Raw genomic sequence first — 15,478 nt, 5'->3', positions numbered from 1 at the left:
TTGTTGAAATGTTTGTCATTAATGTGTGTGTGTGTGTGTGTGTGTGTGTACGTGTGTGTACTGAACGATGACCGTTCTTCATCATCAGAGGAACATCCATTGAAGCCAGCAGATGTGTTGTTGTTGTTCCCACATGTTGTTCTGCAGCTGTTTGTCCTCGAGTCGTGTGAGTGTGTGTGTGAGTGTGAGTGTGTGTGTGTGTGTGTGATGGAGACAGATGGTCGTAGTCAGGACCTCTTGGTATTCTGAGCATCACTCTGCACTGCAGCAAGACGCTCGGCTGGATCTCAAGAGGCTTCAGACTCCCTCATGTCTGTTCTTACAGCAGAGAGAACACGGGCCGCATTCCAATTCCATTTGTAGCTGTCATCCACGTTCAAGGAGAATACCATTATTTAGTCCTAACTGTGACCGGGCTCTCAGCAGAAAATGGGATTTGTAAAACAAAAAAAAAACGGGAGGGGGGGGGTAGACACAGAAGCCAGTTGTCAACTCTCCCACTGAGCCATCCGGACCCCGGATCTGTAAAAGCAATATTTAATTTCAGCAGGGTCTACTCCCATCATGACAAACTAAGGACTAAAAAGATGCTAAAATTATTTTTATCTTGGCAACACTACATTTCCCAGAATTCATGAAAAAAATAAAAAATTTGGCCAAGGTTCACTTATTGCTTTTTTCCCCTGATGGATTGTCTTCCTGAGCAGATGGTGTTTGCTCAACGGTCATGGCAATGCCTCAGGTGTCGACAGGTAAAGCCACTGAGCTTCGGAGTTTGTTTTCACGGTGTTTGCTCCTCGTGTGGTTTCTCTGCAGGAAATCAGACGTTTGTGCTCATCAGACTTCCTGCAGAGACGTTGTTTCGTTTATGACCACTAGATGGCAGCAGTGGATTCTGTGATGGAGCAGTGAGGGGAGATCTTCCCTTGAACCAGCTGGTGAAATAAAGACTGTTTATGTGGGTGAACATATGGATGACCACTGAACGGTGTTTCCTGCTGCAGGATCGTGTTTCTGTGAGAATCAACATAAGGTCACAGACGTGGACGTGGAGACCAGACCGGGTTCTCCTCAGCTCACCTGGATCACGGTGCAGTCGTTGGGTTTCTCTATGAAAGAATCACAGTAGTCGTGGAGTCTGTAAACCTGATCTGTTGGTGATGGTTCAGAGGCTGGGGCTCAGCTGTGGTGCATTACCATTACCATGGATGTGTGTGGTTACCACAACACCGCGAAGGAGAAGTTAAAGTTAGCAAATAGTAACGTAGCACCCTGTGAAAATCAGGTTTTTGCTGACATGCAGTGGTTGAGCTGTTCATTAAAGATGTCAGTGTGCAATGAAACCGCCATCCTGCTTGTTCAGCACATCTCAACATTCTAAATTATTACTTTTTCATGATTTTTTTTCGACATACTAAATTACGACTTTTTTCATGATTTTTTTCCCCCGACATACTAAATTACGACTTTTTTCATAATTTTTTTCCCCGACATACTAAATTACGATTTCTTCATGATTTTTTTCCCCCGACATACTAAATTACGACTTTTTTCATTATTTTTTTCCCCGACATACTAAATTACGACTTTTTTCATGATTTCTTTCCCCGACATACTAAATTACGACTTTTTTCATGATTTTTTTCGACATACTAAATTACGACTTTTTTCATGATTTTTTTTCGACATGCTAAATTACAACTTTTTTCATGATTTTTTTCGGTAAGTAAATTACAATTTTTTTCATGATTTTTTTCCCCGACATACTAAATTACAACTTTTTTCATGGTTTTTTTTCGACAAACTAAATTACGACTTTTTTCATGATTTTTTTCGACAAACTAAATTATGACTTTTTTCATGATTTTTTTCCCCGACATATTAAATTACGATTTTTTCATGATTTCTTTCCCCGACATACTAAATTACGACATTTTTCATGATTTCTTTTCAACATACTAAATTACGACTTTTTCATGATTTTTTTTTCGACATACTAAATTACGACTTTTTTCATGATTTCTTTTCGACATACTAAATTACGACTTTTTCATGATTTTTTTCCCCGACATACTAAATTACGACATTTTTCATGATTTCTTTTCGACATACTATATTACGACTTTTTTCATGATTTCTTTTCAACATACTAAATTACGACTTTTTCATGATTTTTTTTTCGACATACTAAATTAAGACTTTTTTCATGATTTCTTTTCGACATACTAAATTACGACTTTTTCATGATTTTTTTCCCCGACATACTAAATTAAGACTTTTTTCATGATTTTTTTCCCCGACATACTAAATTACAACGTTTTCCATGATTTTTTGACGTACTGAATTACGACTTTTTTCATGATTTTTTTCCCCCGACATACTAAATTACAACTTTTTTCATGGTTTTTTTTCGACATACTAAATTACAACTTTTTTCATGATTTCTTTCCCCGACATACTAAATGACGACTTTTTTCTTGATTTTTTTCGACATACTAAATTACGACTTTTTTCATGATTTTTTTTCGACATGCTAAATTACAACTTTTTTCATGATTTTTTTTGGTAAGTAAATTACAATTTTTTTCATGATTTTTTTCCCCGACATACTAAATTACAACTTTTTTCATGGTTTTTTTTCGACAAACTAAATTACGACTTTTTTCATGATTTTTCCCCCGAGATACTAAATTACGACTTTTTCATGATTTCTTTCCCCGACATACTAAATTACGACATTTTTCATGATTTCTTTTCGACATACTATATTACGACTTTTTTCATGATTTCTTTTCAACATACTAAATTACGACTTTTTCATGATTTTTTTTTCGACATACTAAATTACGACTTTTTTCATGATTTCTTTTCGACATACTAAATTACGACTTTTTCATGATTTTTTTCCCCGACATACTAAATTACGACATTTTTCATGATTTCTTTTCGACATACTATATTACGACTTTTTCATGATTTTTTTTTCGACATACTAAATTACGACTTTTTTCATGATTTCTTTTCGACATACTAAATTACGACTTTTTCATGATTTTTTTCCCCGACATACTAAATTAAGACTTTTTTCATGATTTTTTTCCCCGACATACTAAATTAAGACTTTTTTCATGATTTTTTTCCCCGACATACTAAATTACGACGTTTTCCATGATTTTTTGACGTACTGAATTACGACTTTTTTCATGATTTTTTTCCCCCGACATACTAAATTACTACTTTTTTCATGGTTTTTTTTCGACAAACTAAATTACGACTTTTTTCATGATCTTTTTTCCGGCATGCTAAATTACAACTTTTTTCATGACTTTTTTCGACATACTAAACTATGACTAGAAAAGTAATGAAAAAGTAATATAGTTAAATGGTTGTATGCTGAAAAATATGTAGCAAACTATGACGATAAAAAAGTAATATAGACGTGGTAGTATGTCGAAAAAACAAATGAAAAAGTATAATATTTTTTTAAAAGTGTTTCGTAAAAATGTTTGTTGCATATTTTATTCCTTAAGGGTTCAGCAGATTAGAATTCCAGTGGATCTTAAAGACATCATTTTTGTACATTATAATTTTGACTGCTTGATCAAACACTAATCCTGACAGTTCGGTCAACAGCTTGAGCCTCACAACACACACACACACACACACACAGAGTGTGAGAGAGGGAGGTGAGCCTCGCCTGCTTTTCTTCCAGTCACTAAAATGCTGCATAGATGAAAAATTAAGGATTATTTCTGTAAATCCTCTCTCTCACACACAGACACACAGATTATCCTATCAGAAGCCAGGCTGTAGTGTGGTATGAGTGTATGTCATCTACAGAGGAATAACATTATATCATCGTTTTCACCAGCACACGTCCTTTAACTGCTTCCAGTGGTGGAAAGCCACAGGGTACATTACTTAGTACTAGTATACTTCAAAGCAATTTTGAGGTACTTCATGTACGCCTCCTCCAGTCATCCATATAAAAGGGATCCGACACGCAGGTAAAAACATAGATCATTTATTAAAAGACCACATGCCTCTACAGTTGTTGATAAAAACAGCTGCTGTCAGACCACCGACTCTGGAACAGGAAGTTACAATAATAACAACAGTAATGATAATAATAAGGGTCACATGTTCTACCAGTGATCTCCACAGGGTCATAAAAACCACATCAGGTCCTCACAGGGAACCAGCGCTCTTTAAAAGTCATCATCAGCGTGGTCACGTGACACACACACACACACACACACACTTTTTTGCTCGTCGGTTTGTTTGCAGCAACAAGCGAATGAATGAAACGTTGTTCCATCAGGAAACTACAGAGGCCGGAGACGTCGTGGAGACGATGGTTTGACGCTGCACGTCGGCGACGCCTCCAAACAAATAAAGATAACCGTGTCTGATTCCTGCCGAGGCACCGGAAGAGTCGCACTAAAATCATCGCTTCATATGTCGCTCTCAATTTGGTTTTCAAGGAAAAATATAGATTTTTTGTTCACAAATCCAACATATGAAGCATTTTGTTTTTGTCCAGTAAAAATGAACAATTTCATTATCACATCCAACCAACAGGGGACTTTGGGATTGAATTGATTAGCATCCTTGTTGTCAGGTAGTGCGTACGTGTTCTTTAATAGTAACTATTCAAGTTATACTTGGATGTGTTTGTGAACAGAACAGGGAGGACACTTTGAATCAAAAGGCCGTGATAAGAACATCTGCTACACACGAGCTGCTCTTTGACTTTTTAAGCTGATAGTGTTCGATCAATCGATCAATCGATCCCACCGGTCCCGATGGAACAGAAACAAGAAAACATTCAAGAAGATAAATGTCAGCGCTGAAGTCTCTCCTGCAGACTGACTGATCAGTCAGTCGCTACACGAGCATCAGAGTTTCAGCTCGTTGGGTCTTTTTGTCGTTGGCTCAAATCCCAACAGCTGCAGTTTGATGCTCCTCTTTGAATCTTTGAGTCTTCGTGGCGGTTTTGTGCGTCGAGAGAAACGTGTGAACTTCAGGTCCAAACAGCACATGGTCAGCGTGACGTGCTGACAGAGTGACTCCGGTTCGTTGTGTCGGCTCCTCGCCCGTTTGGCCACCGGGCCGGAGAAACAAAGAAGCAGCTTTGTGCTTCTTCTGTGTGCCGACATCAAACCGTGTGGAAAGTATCAACACTCAACAGGGTCGCTGCCATCGCCCCCTGCTGGCCAAACAGCAGCAACGCGTTCAGCCAGTACGGCGGCTGCATCGACACAGAAGGAAAGCCGTTTCTGATTCCCTCTGTGCAGATGGATGAAAACATTGTGTACATACGGAGACTCAGACACCTTCCTCCTCCATCGCTGGGACTGTGGAAGACGTGATTTTTCTGTTTAATGCTCTCTAACACAGCATGTGCATAGAAACAGAGAGGTGGAAACGTTCCAGTTGGCAAGAAAAACACTCTTGTGAGACGAAGACGAAACATTCAGAGAAACTCAGAAACAACCTGCTGATGGTTGGGCGCTCCACTGAGCTGCACCAGGCTTTAGTGATACTCCGGGGGGGGGGGGGTTCCTCAGGCCTAAAGGACGGCTTGGATCATTTCCTTTCTCAGGAAATCATTGCAGAGACAAGTTTTGGGAGAATTGCATCAACGTTTCCCTGCAAACGGACTTCCATTCCTTTGTTGGCGTTTCCTGTCTAAGCACCTGATTCCCGTCCGTGTGGTTCCTCGTCACATCCTGCAGCTCGGTCAGCACACGGCAACAAAGACAATGTCTGCACTTTCAGGGAAAGTTAATCCTTCAGGTGGAAACTGAAAACATTTGTTTTAAACTCGACGCCACACAGAAGCAGTGGAAGCTGTTTGTTATTATCATCTCATGGATTTAAATCTGAATAAAAACACCCATTATCTCCTCCCGCCCTCAACATGCCCTTCAGCAAAGCCACCAAACCACTTCAGTCTGGGACTGGAGCTGGTCTGGGGCCAGCGGTGCGGCTACGCTTCTACTTATCAACACATCTGTTTGTGATCCAAACGGACTTGCATCGTTCTCAGCCTGAAGGACAAAACAGCACAACATTCTGTAGATATATAATAATAATATATATATATATATATATATATATATATGTGTGTGTGTGTGTTAACTTAAACCAACCGAGGGTCATACAGATATGTGACGTGAGATTTCAAGTGTCTCAGCTGTGATTCAACAGACAAACAATCAAGGTCAAACTTCATTAGAGTGTTGTGACGAGCCGTGATGACACTGTTGTGTATACGGGACTGAACGTAGGTCACTTTGTACGGAAGCAAGAACACGCCAACGTCCTGGAGCAGCTCTGAGATCTGATCTGTACACCGCCGGTGAATCTACCACGAGTGAATGTGAGATTCTTCTGATGAACATTCGAGATGAGAACGGAGAAAAAAAACTAAAACACGCTGCTGCTTCCATGAAACATGGCTGCAAATGAATGGGACTGAACAGTATGTTGTGGTGTTGTGAGCCGACATCCCTCCTGGAGACCTGGTTGTGCTGTCTGACGTTCATCCCTCCGTCTTCAACCAGATCTTTGCTGATGAGCCTTCACTCAGAAAACAACAAACCGCTGACCTCGGACCAGCCGGATCATTGGAGACTGCAGCTGTGGAGGCCAGCTGGTTACCATGTCAACACGAGGGTTCTGCTAACTGTTTCCTGTACTAGCGTAACTGTTCCTTCCTAATATTTGCTTTTTTCCTTCTTCACCGGTTTGAACCGCTTGTTTTTTTGACCCATACAATGAAGCCGGCTGCAGGAGAGTGGAAGTACGGTCCGATTCTCTAAATGCACTACGATTCACTCATTGGAGTGTTTGGTTTTCAAATCTGGTATTATTTTTTTATGTTTTTTTTTTTTGATGCCTATGGATTAAAATCATGTATAAAAACACACCGAACCTTTTGCCGAGCTCTGGTGGGAAAAAGGCGTCGCGAGACGTCGGCTTTGAGTTTCAAACCAGAAACCAAGATTTTAAAAAACAACCAAAAATAAAAACTGAATTTTATAAACACATTTTTTTGTTTTACGTTCTCAGCCCTTTAATGGCGCCGTGGCTCCTTCAGTCTTTCCAGGTCCGTTTCAAACAACGTGAGTTTCCTTCGCAGCTTCACAATAAATAAAAAGAAAGAAAGAAAAAGGACGTGAGCGACCAACGAACATCTCAGTAAACCGGCTCTTTCACCTCCATAACAAACACCAGCAGGTGTGAACTCTGCTGTTCGGTTTGAGGAGTTTCTCTCTGACGTTTCAAAAGTAGGATGGAAACAGAGCTGGAGTTATGTCTTCAGTTATGTGTCAACAGAGAGGGAGGGGGGAGGGAGGAGGTTTGCCGCAGTGCTCTCATGCTCCTTCACTGATCTCCTGCAGTGAGTTTCCCCTCCACCTCCTGGTTTCTCCTCTCTCTGATTTCCTGTGAACTTGATCCGACGATGCTGGTCCACTCGGATCCTCAGAATCTGCTCGAGGAAGTCGTCTTAGCTGCCGTCGGGCGGTTTGTAGAAAAAGTCACAGCGTCCTGGTGAGTCTTGTTACTGAAAGGTGGGAAGAAGAGAGAAAACATCCCTGACCAAAGACATGAACGACACCGTCGGTGTCATTGTGCTCTGTTAGGGGGACCCGTCTCTCTGCACCAGCCTGTCGTCAGGACTGCACTGTCTCACTGCCGGATGGTTGAAATGTTGGAAACCCAGAGAAATGCGTTGATGACGGCGTGAGAGAGGAGGAGCACCCAGGAGTGTGAAGATGGGGGGCCGAGGTCAGGGGTCAACGCTGTCCGCCGTGTTTCGGCCCAGGAAAGACCTTGTGAAGGTATCGTAGTGTGCTCGTGGTCCACCTGGTCTGTGCTGTCGCTGCGGTGACTCCTCCCCCTGGAAGCGTTGGAGGCGGGTCTTCGGGATCTGGCGGGTCTTCGGGATCTGGTGGGTCTTCGGGATCCGGCTGGACAGGATGTGGTGGACGACTGGGAGGTGAAGCGGGGGATCAGATGCGGATCTGGTAGCCATCGTTGAGAGTGCTGAGCTCCGGAGGTTTCCTCTCCACCGAGGCTGGCCTGGAAGACAGGCAGACAGACAGGCAGACAGACAGACAGGCAGACAGACAGGCAGGCAGGCAGACAGACAGACAGACAGACTTGTTAAAAGGTCAAATAAACACATCCTTTCCTGCCGTCTACTGTAGGGAACACGATGGTATGCATCAGTACTTCATATCATTTGGTTGATGGAATATCAGGACTGTGTATTAAGATCACATAAGACAAAGATTTTGAGGCATGTTTGCATTAAACGATTATTAGATGATCGACTAATCAATGAACTTATCATGTCAGCTCCTTAAACAAACAGACAAACGTTTTGGAATGTCTTGTTCTGTAAGTTTAACATGAATCTGCAGCATTTACTAGCATGGACTAGAGAATGAGAAGCAGATGGAGGAGGAGGGATTTATAACTAATCACAGATGTAAAGGAGGAGCGGACGGAACGAGGCTTTACGTCCAATGAAAAGCCATGGTTTGCTTCTAGAACGTTTGCAAAGCGACTTGTGAAGAAATGCTGAGTAACAGTTAGACGTTTCTGCTTCGACGGTTACTTTCAAGCCTTCTCTCTCATGAAGGAGGAGTGTTACTGACTGAACCCGATACCTGGATCCCTTCTAGCCTCTCTACTTTCAGCCTTTCCTTCCTGACCTCCTTTCCTCTCATCATTCCTGTCTCTTTGCTTTATTTTATACCCGTTGGCCACCTCTGCTTTGGGGAAGTTCAAATGGTTTAATATGAACGAGTATATGAAATATAATACTGTATGTGTATAACTGGAGGGTTCATCCTGCCAGAGCTTCACAACAAGGTCACGGCAATGCTAGGTCGAATGGCAACGCCAGGAATGTCAGTAATACTGGTGCAGCGTGTGTGTGTGTGTGTGTGTGTGTGTGTGTGTGTGTGTGTGTGGAGCCTCTCTAATACGGTTAGGCTGCAGCTGTCGTCCAAGTCAGATTGTGTTACATCCTTCCACAGCTGACAGCACACACACACACACACACACACACACACACACACACACACACACACACACACACACACACACACACACACACACACACACACACACACACACACACACACACACACTCTCAGCCTCCTGCATGTGTGTGTGTGTGTGTGTGTGTGAGTGGTGACTCACCCGGTTTTTTAGAGCTGTGAACCCTTACAGTTTGAACACACTTTCAACAGATACGACGGTAACTTAAACATCATTTACTCTTTCAATGAAAAGAAACAAAGAAAAAGGCCAGTATTTGTAGCTGTATTAATATTAAATATATTAAATAAAGAGTATGACACAAAACATCTAGTTATTCTTATACGGCGTTATGGAATTAATGCCAAATTAAAGTGTAGCTGATGATTCAAACACCATCTTTAGTCGTGTCCTTCAACACAAACACTCTCTGGAGTTTGGTTTGATGATGTCTCTGACTATATATGGATTAGTGTTTCACATCGGTGGCCTTAAATCAGACAGAAGAGAGGCAGTCTGCTGCTGAGTGTTGGTGACACACACACACACACTGTCACACACACACACTGTCACACACACACACACACTCTCTCTCTCACACACACACATACACACACACACACACACACACACACACACACACACACACACACACACACACACACACACACACACACACACACACACACACCCCTCGATGAAAACGCAGAGTGTCAGCTTAACAGAACAAGGACTCGTCTGCTGGGTGATAAAGCTGAGCTGTCAGCAACAAAGACACACACACATATAAACACACACGCACACACACACACACACACACACACACACGCGCACACACCACTCAAAGTCTAAACTCTCCTTGACCTGAAGAGCAGAGCCATGAAGAGAAAGGGAGAGGAGGAACTCGCCAGGGTTGATGAATGCCAGCGTCATAAGTCATGGTTTGTCTTTCTCTGTCTAAACATCTTGTGAGCTGCTAAAGTGGTCTGGAACACACACACACACACACACACACACACACACACACACACACACACACACTCACACACACACACACACACACACACACACACTCACAGACACACACACACACACACACACACACACACACACACACACACACACACACACACAGACACACACTCACAGACACACACACACTCTCACACACACACACACACACACACACAGTCAGACACACACACACACACACACACACACACACACACAGACACACACACACACACACACACAGACACACACACACACACACACAGACACACACACACACACACGCACACGCACACGCACAGACACAGACACACACACACAGACACAGACACAGACACACACACACACACACACGCACACGCACACGCACACACAGACACAGACACAGACACACACACACACACACACACACACACACACACACACACTCACGATTTGTCTCTGCGCTGGGCGAAGCGTCGCTGGGGACTGCTCTGCCGTCGCCGTGGCGATAAGGACTTCCCCCGGCTCCGCTCCTTGATTGGTGATTGGGCGCTGGACGATTTAAGGATCTAAGACAAAACAACAACAACATCACTTTAGTGACAACAACGTGAGGACGTTGACTTCATCGTTTCATCCTCCCTCCAGCCTGAACAACTGCTGCCAATCATGCAGAGAAAAGCCATTTAAAGCTACCAATGAGGCATTCAGTGTGTGTGTGTGTGTGTGTGTGTGTGTGTGTGTGTGTGTCTGTGTATGTGTCTGTGTGTGTGTGTGTGTGTAACAGCAATTTGAAGCCATCATTAAGAACTCAGCGGGAGAAGGAAATGGCAGGATGAACGCTGATGGAGAGTTTTCCCGGACGAAGCAAAAAGCCAGGAAATGGCTCACATCCCACAGCTGCTCACGTCATGTGGTTCTGATGGATGTAGAGAGTGTGTGTGTGTGTGTGTGTGTGTGTGTGAGTGTGTGTGTGTGTGTGTGTGTGTGTGTGTGTGTGTGTGTGTTTCACTCTACACTTTAACACAAGTTCAGTCTTTGTATTTTTTGGTTGGATGGAGTCCTGGATGATGTGGTGGTGTTCTACTGTGAGGATTTAAGTCTATACTTGTGAGGACCGTCAATGACTAAAGGCCTTCACACACCGAGTCCATCTTTTGTCGTTGCCAATAAAAAATAATAACGACCTCATGTTGTGTTGGTTTGTTTTTTAAACACATGGGACTCGATGTGTGACGGCCTTTACTGAAGAGTTCCACTATGGAGCTAGAACAGTCTCATAATTCATAAATGCACACAGAAATTCATAAATGCACAAAAAAGATTTACAAATGTATTTGGGGATTTGTATATACATGTGACTCAAAACACAAATACATTTTCAATGCACACACAAATATGTTTCATTTCATATGTAAGTAAAAAATATTCACATATAAAAAACAAGATTCATAAACATATTTCCAATGCACACACAAATCTAAAAAAAAATCACAAATACATGAATGTTAAAGTATTTGCAATCTTCATCAAATACGCATTTGGGGCTTGTTACATTCATATATGAACTGTTGGACCTGTATTTACAAAGTGCTTTTCATTTGTGTGTGAAACTTTTGAGACTCCCCTGACGTGACTCTGATCCACAAATGCGTTTTTTCTAAGAGGAGGTTGTCTGTAGCCAATCAGATGTCTCCCTCCTTTACAGCCAATCACGTGAAAACATATTTGTGTGTGCATTGAAAATGTATTTGTGTTTTGAGTCACATGTATATACAAATCCCCAAATACATTTGTAAATCTTTTTTGTGCATTTATGAATTATGAGACTGTTCTAGCTCCATATTCCACCGCCGGGAACATAAACCCTCATATTAACTCTCAAACATCCCTTTGAATATATGATATGACCTCACTGTCAAGGTCTGACACACACACACACACACACACACACACACACACACTAAAGTCTAGAAATAATGGATTCACATTCTCCAGTTCAACAGAGATTATACCAAAGTCTCATAAACCAGTACACAGCTGACCAAGACTGACTGTGTGTGTGTGTGTGTGTGTGTGTGTGTGTGTGTAGGTGTGTGTGTGTGTGTGTGTGTGTGTGTGTGTGTGTGTGTAGGTGCTGTGTGTGTGTGTGTGTGTGTGTGTGTGTCTAGGACAGCTGCAAACTCACTGACCTACATATCTTGCTGACATGCAACGCAGTCCATACACCACTATCCGACACCGGCATCCCACACACACACACACACACACACACACACACACACAGAAACACACACTCACTCACACACACACACACACACACACACACACACACACACACACACACACACACACACACACACTCAGCATGAAGGGAACGACGTCCCTCTCTGCTATCTGGTAGAAACACAACATGAAGGCGTCTCCGTTGTTTCCGGGATCGAACACACGAGCCCGGAGATGAAGATTCCTGCCGTCTACTTCTAACAACGCTGTAAAGGATAAGATGTTGTTGACTATAAATAATCCCTGAATGGAGCTGAAGTGGTGTAGTTGTTCATTGGGCTGGTTATTGAGTCCCAGTGAGAGGAGGAATGAAACGGAGCAGAAGCCCTGAAACCAATTAGCTTTAAGTCAGTTTGGATGGGACGACCAGGCAGCACATGTGACCATGAATACAAACCGTGTGTGTGTTCACACACACTTTGAAGGGGTCAAAGCTTCCTGCTCTCCAGAGATGTTTGGGTCGTGTATTCATCTCTGGAACAACATGTTTGTGTTGCATGTTGGCAGACAGCTGACCACTTAGAGCTGGTCTGTTTGTCCCCCCCCGTTTAACTGTTAAACTGTCAGCTGGCTCACCGGGGCGTCATGTCCTGAGATCTCTCATTTAAAATGATAACATTGGTGGTCTGAATGGGATGTCCAACCTTACAATGAAACCTTTTCACCATAAACCATGTGTCATGTGATCTGGCCTGATCTACATTAGAGATAAACATGATAGTGGGATTTCTTTTCCATGAAAGTTGCTTTTGGAATCGAGATGTAAAGTCCCGCCCCTTCAAGGGGACCACCATGGGAATTTAAATTCAACTGACGAACATCATATGTTTACTTTATGGCAGAATCCATACTGTCTTCAGCCCAGAGTGTGTGTTCGTACACACCTTCATCCTCATGTCCCGGCCGTGTTTCTCCAGCTCCTTCCTCATCTCCTGAGCTCCCAGTCTGGCAGCGTTCAGCACCAGATGTTTCCACTCGATCGGCTGGAAGACGTGGGGGTCGTGAGGCACATACAGGCCGATCTTCACCTGGGGGGAAGCCAGACGTCAGACCCTGAAGGACTCTCAGGGCTCCTCCCCCTTCTCCAAAGTCACATTCAAGCACTTTCCAAGCACTTCAAGGTGCTTTTCCAGCCCCTTCCAGCTGTGGTAAACTCCATCTTTGTATCAATCCAATGGTCAGTATTCAGTCTACTTATTATGTCACTTGTTCATCACATTAAATGAGATGTTATTGTCCTCTAAACAACCAACATGATGTTTGGAGACAGATATACAGATGATAATATCCAGAGACATAACCACCAGCTGTCCTCCCTCCTCCTACCTTCTTCAGAGTGTGCTGGTATCTCTTGTAGGAGCTCTCGAACTCGGCCACCAGCTCCCCCAGCGTGCGGTGCGTCAGCGGTTTGTCCATCAGGTCCTGGCGGCGGCTCATGCCCAGCGAGCCGTAGCGGCCGTTGCAGTAGACGCCCAGCACGACGTGGTGGAAGCAGTGGCCAGAAAACTGGGTCTTGAAGCTGATGGGGAAGCGCTCGAGAGACGTGAGCCCGTTGGTCAGGTAGCTGGTCCACGGAGTCAAGGAAGCGGTATATCTATCATACATGCATTTTTATATTCTGATTTATTACGACGGCACCGCTGGAGCTACAAGTCTACAAACCGCAAACAATAAACAGATAAAAGCAGCCTCTGAGTACAAAGTGGATTTGTTTGGATTGGTCCCAGCAGAGGCAGCTGCAGTCAGCTGTACTTACACTCAGTCTGATACCAGAGGAAACAACACGGAGCAAACACTCTCCTGTCTGACTACATGTGACAAGCTATCTGGTCCAAACATTCAAATCCAACAATCCAAAACAAATGTTTAACTGACCCCAATCTGTCAAAATAGCTTCGGGATACATCAATGATTCAAACGTAACCTTCAAGGTGCAAAAACCTGGATCCAGTGGGAGGATCTGGAGAGACCAACAGAAGGGTTTGGGTATCTGGTCCACACATGACGACTGAAAACAGAATGAGGTCTATATTTAGTTGCTTCTCCAGCTCTTCAACACTAACGGAGACCCGACTGCAGCAGCAGAAGAATACACAGATCTGGAATCACATACACACTCACACACACACACACACACACACACACACACACACACACACACACACACACACACACACACACACACACACACACACACACACACACACACACACACACACACACACACACACACACACACACACACACACACACTGAGGTAGGCTTTCTAAACGCCGTGATTGGACGTGAGGAGCTTTATGTGGAGGCACGTAGAGGCAGCTTATCAATGAGGGGATCGATGAACAAAAACAAAGAAACAACCAGATTCATCAGCTCAGACTTCACCAACTAGATTCAAAACCCTTTATATGGATTTGAATGCAAACATGTCCTTCCTGCTGTATGACGAGTGTCTGACGAGAGCACAGCGGATGAATTAAACTGTGGAAGGCTAAAAAAAGACCTGACTCAGGGGGTCACATGTGTTGCCATGGCGATGAGTGTAAACAACCAACAACAACAGGAACGGCTGTTTGAAAGGAGCAGAGACACCAAACGACTGGACCCCAACCAGTCCGTAGACCCCCCCCCCCTCTGTTGCCGTAGAAACCGCTACAAGAGAGCTGTCAGTCTAAATGCAGACAAGTACAACATCACCCCTCCTTCTAACAACCACACTATTGATTGGAGTCAATCAATCAATCAACAAAGTGAGAGTCATCCTGACAGCAGACAGGCTCATTAAAATACTACATTCCAGGTGAGAAACCTCGTCCAGTTCCATTCATGCTTCAAGGCAACGAATCCAGATTAAAAAATAAAGAAATAAAAAGAACTGAAAGGGGATCAAATCTTATTTATGCATGGAGCTCTTTTACAGAGTCATGTGCTGTCCTGGTCGTCATGGAGAGACCTCCAGGCTACCAGGTTCTCCAGTAGCAGCTCTGTGGAACGGGGTTGGAACATGGCCAGAAGTATGTGGACACCAGTCTGTGGTCGTACTGGTGTTTGTGAACGGCTCCTTAGTTCCAGTTAAGGAAAACCATCATGTGTCTGTGAAATGACACGCACGGACCTCCAGGAATAACAACGTCTCCCT

At 43.4% G+C, this 15,478-nt stretch overlaps 1 protein-coding gene across 5 annotated transcripts in view; it reads right to left on the bottom strand.

The window, feature by feature from the left end:
- Window positions 1-4,008: 4,008 nt before the first annotated feature.
- Window positions 4,009-15,478, bottom strand: part of vash2 (vasohibin 2) — a gene marked incomplete at its 3' end in the record, with an annotated part of 24,810 nt that continues 13,340 nt past the window's right edge. For 4 of the 5 annotated variants that reach the window (XM_084030536.1, XM_084030539.1, XM_084030537.1 and 1 more), the window contains exons 6-9: window positions 13,666-13,903; window positions 13,224-13,367; window positions 10,504-10,622; window positions 4,009-8,091 (exon numbers count right to left, since the gene is read on the bottom strand). In XM_084030536.1, the coding sequence (XP_083886662.1) occupies window positions 8,022-8,091; window positions 10,504-10,622; window positions 13,224-13,367; window positions 13,666-13,903 (571 nt within the window). Of the gene's footprint in view, window positions 8,092-10,499; window positions 10,623-13,223; window positions 13,368-13,665; window positions 13,904-15,478 lie in introns of those variants that run through there. The other variant, XM_084030540.1, reaches the window with a different exon arrangement.

Source organism: Eutrigla gurnardus (genome assembly GCF_963514095.1).
Source record: "Eutrigla gurnardus genome assembly, chromosome: 16".
NCBI classification, from domain to species: Eukaryota; Metazoa; Chordata; class Actinopteri; order Perciformes; family Triglidae; genus Eutrigla; species Eutrigla gurnardus.
The sequence above is the reverse complement of the archived record's forward strand: the minus strand, read 5'-3'. Positions and strand labels throughout refer to the sequence as shown.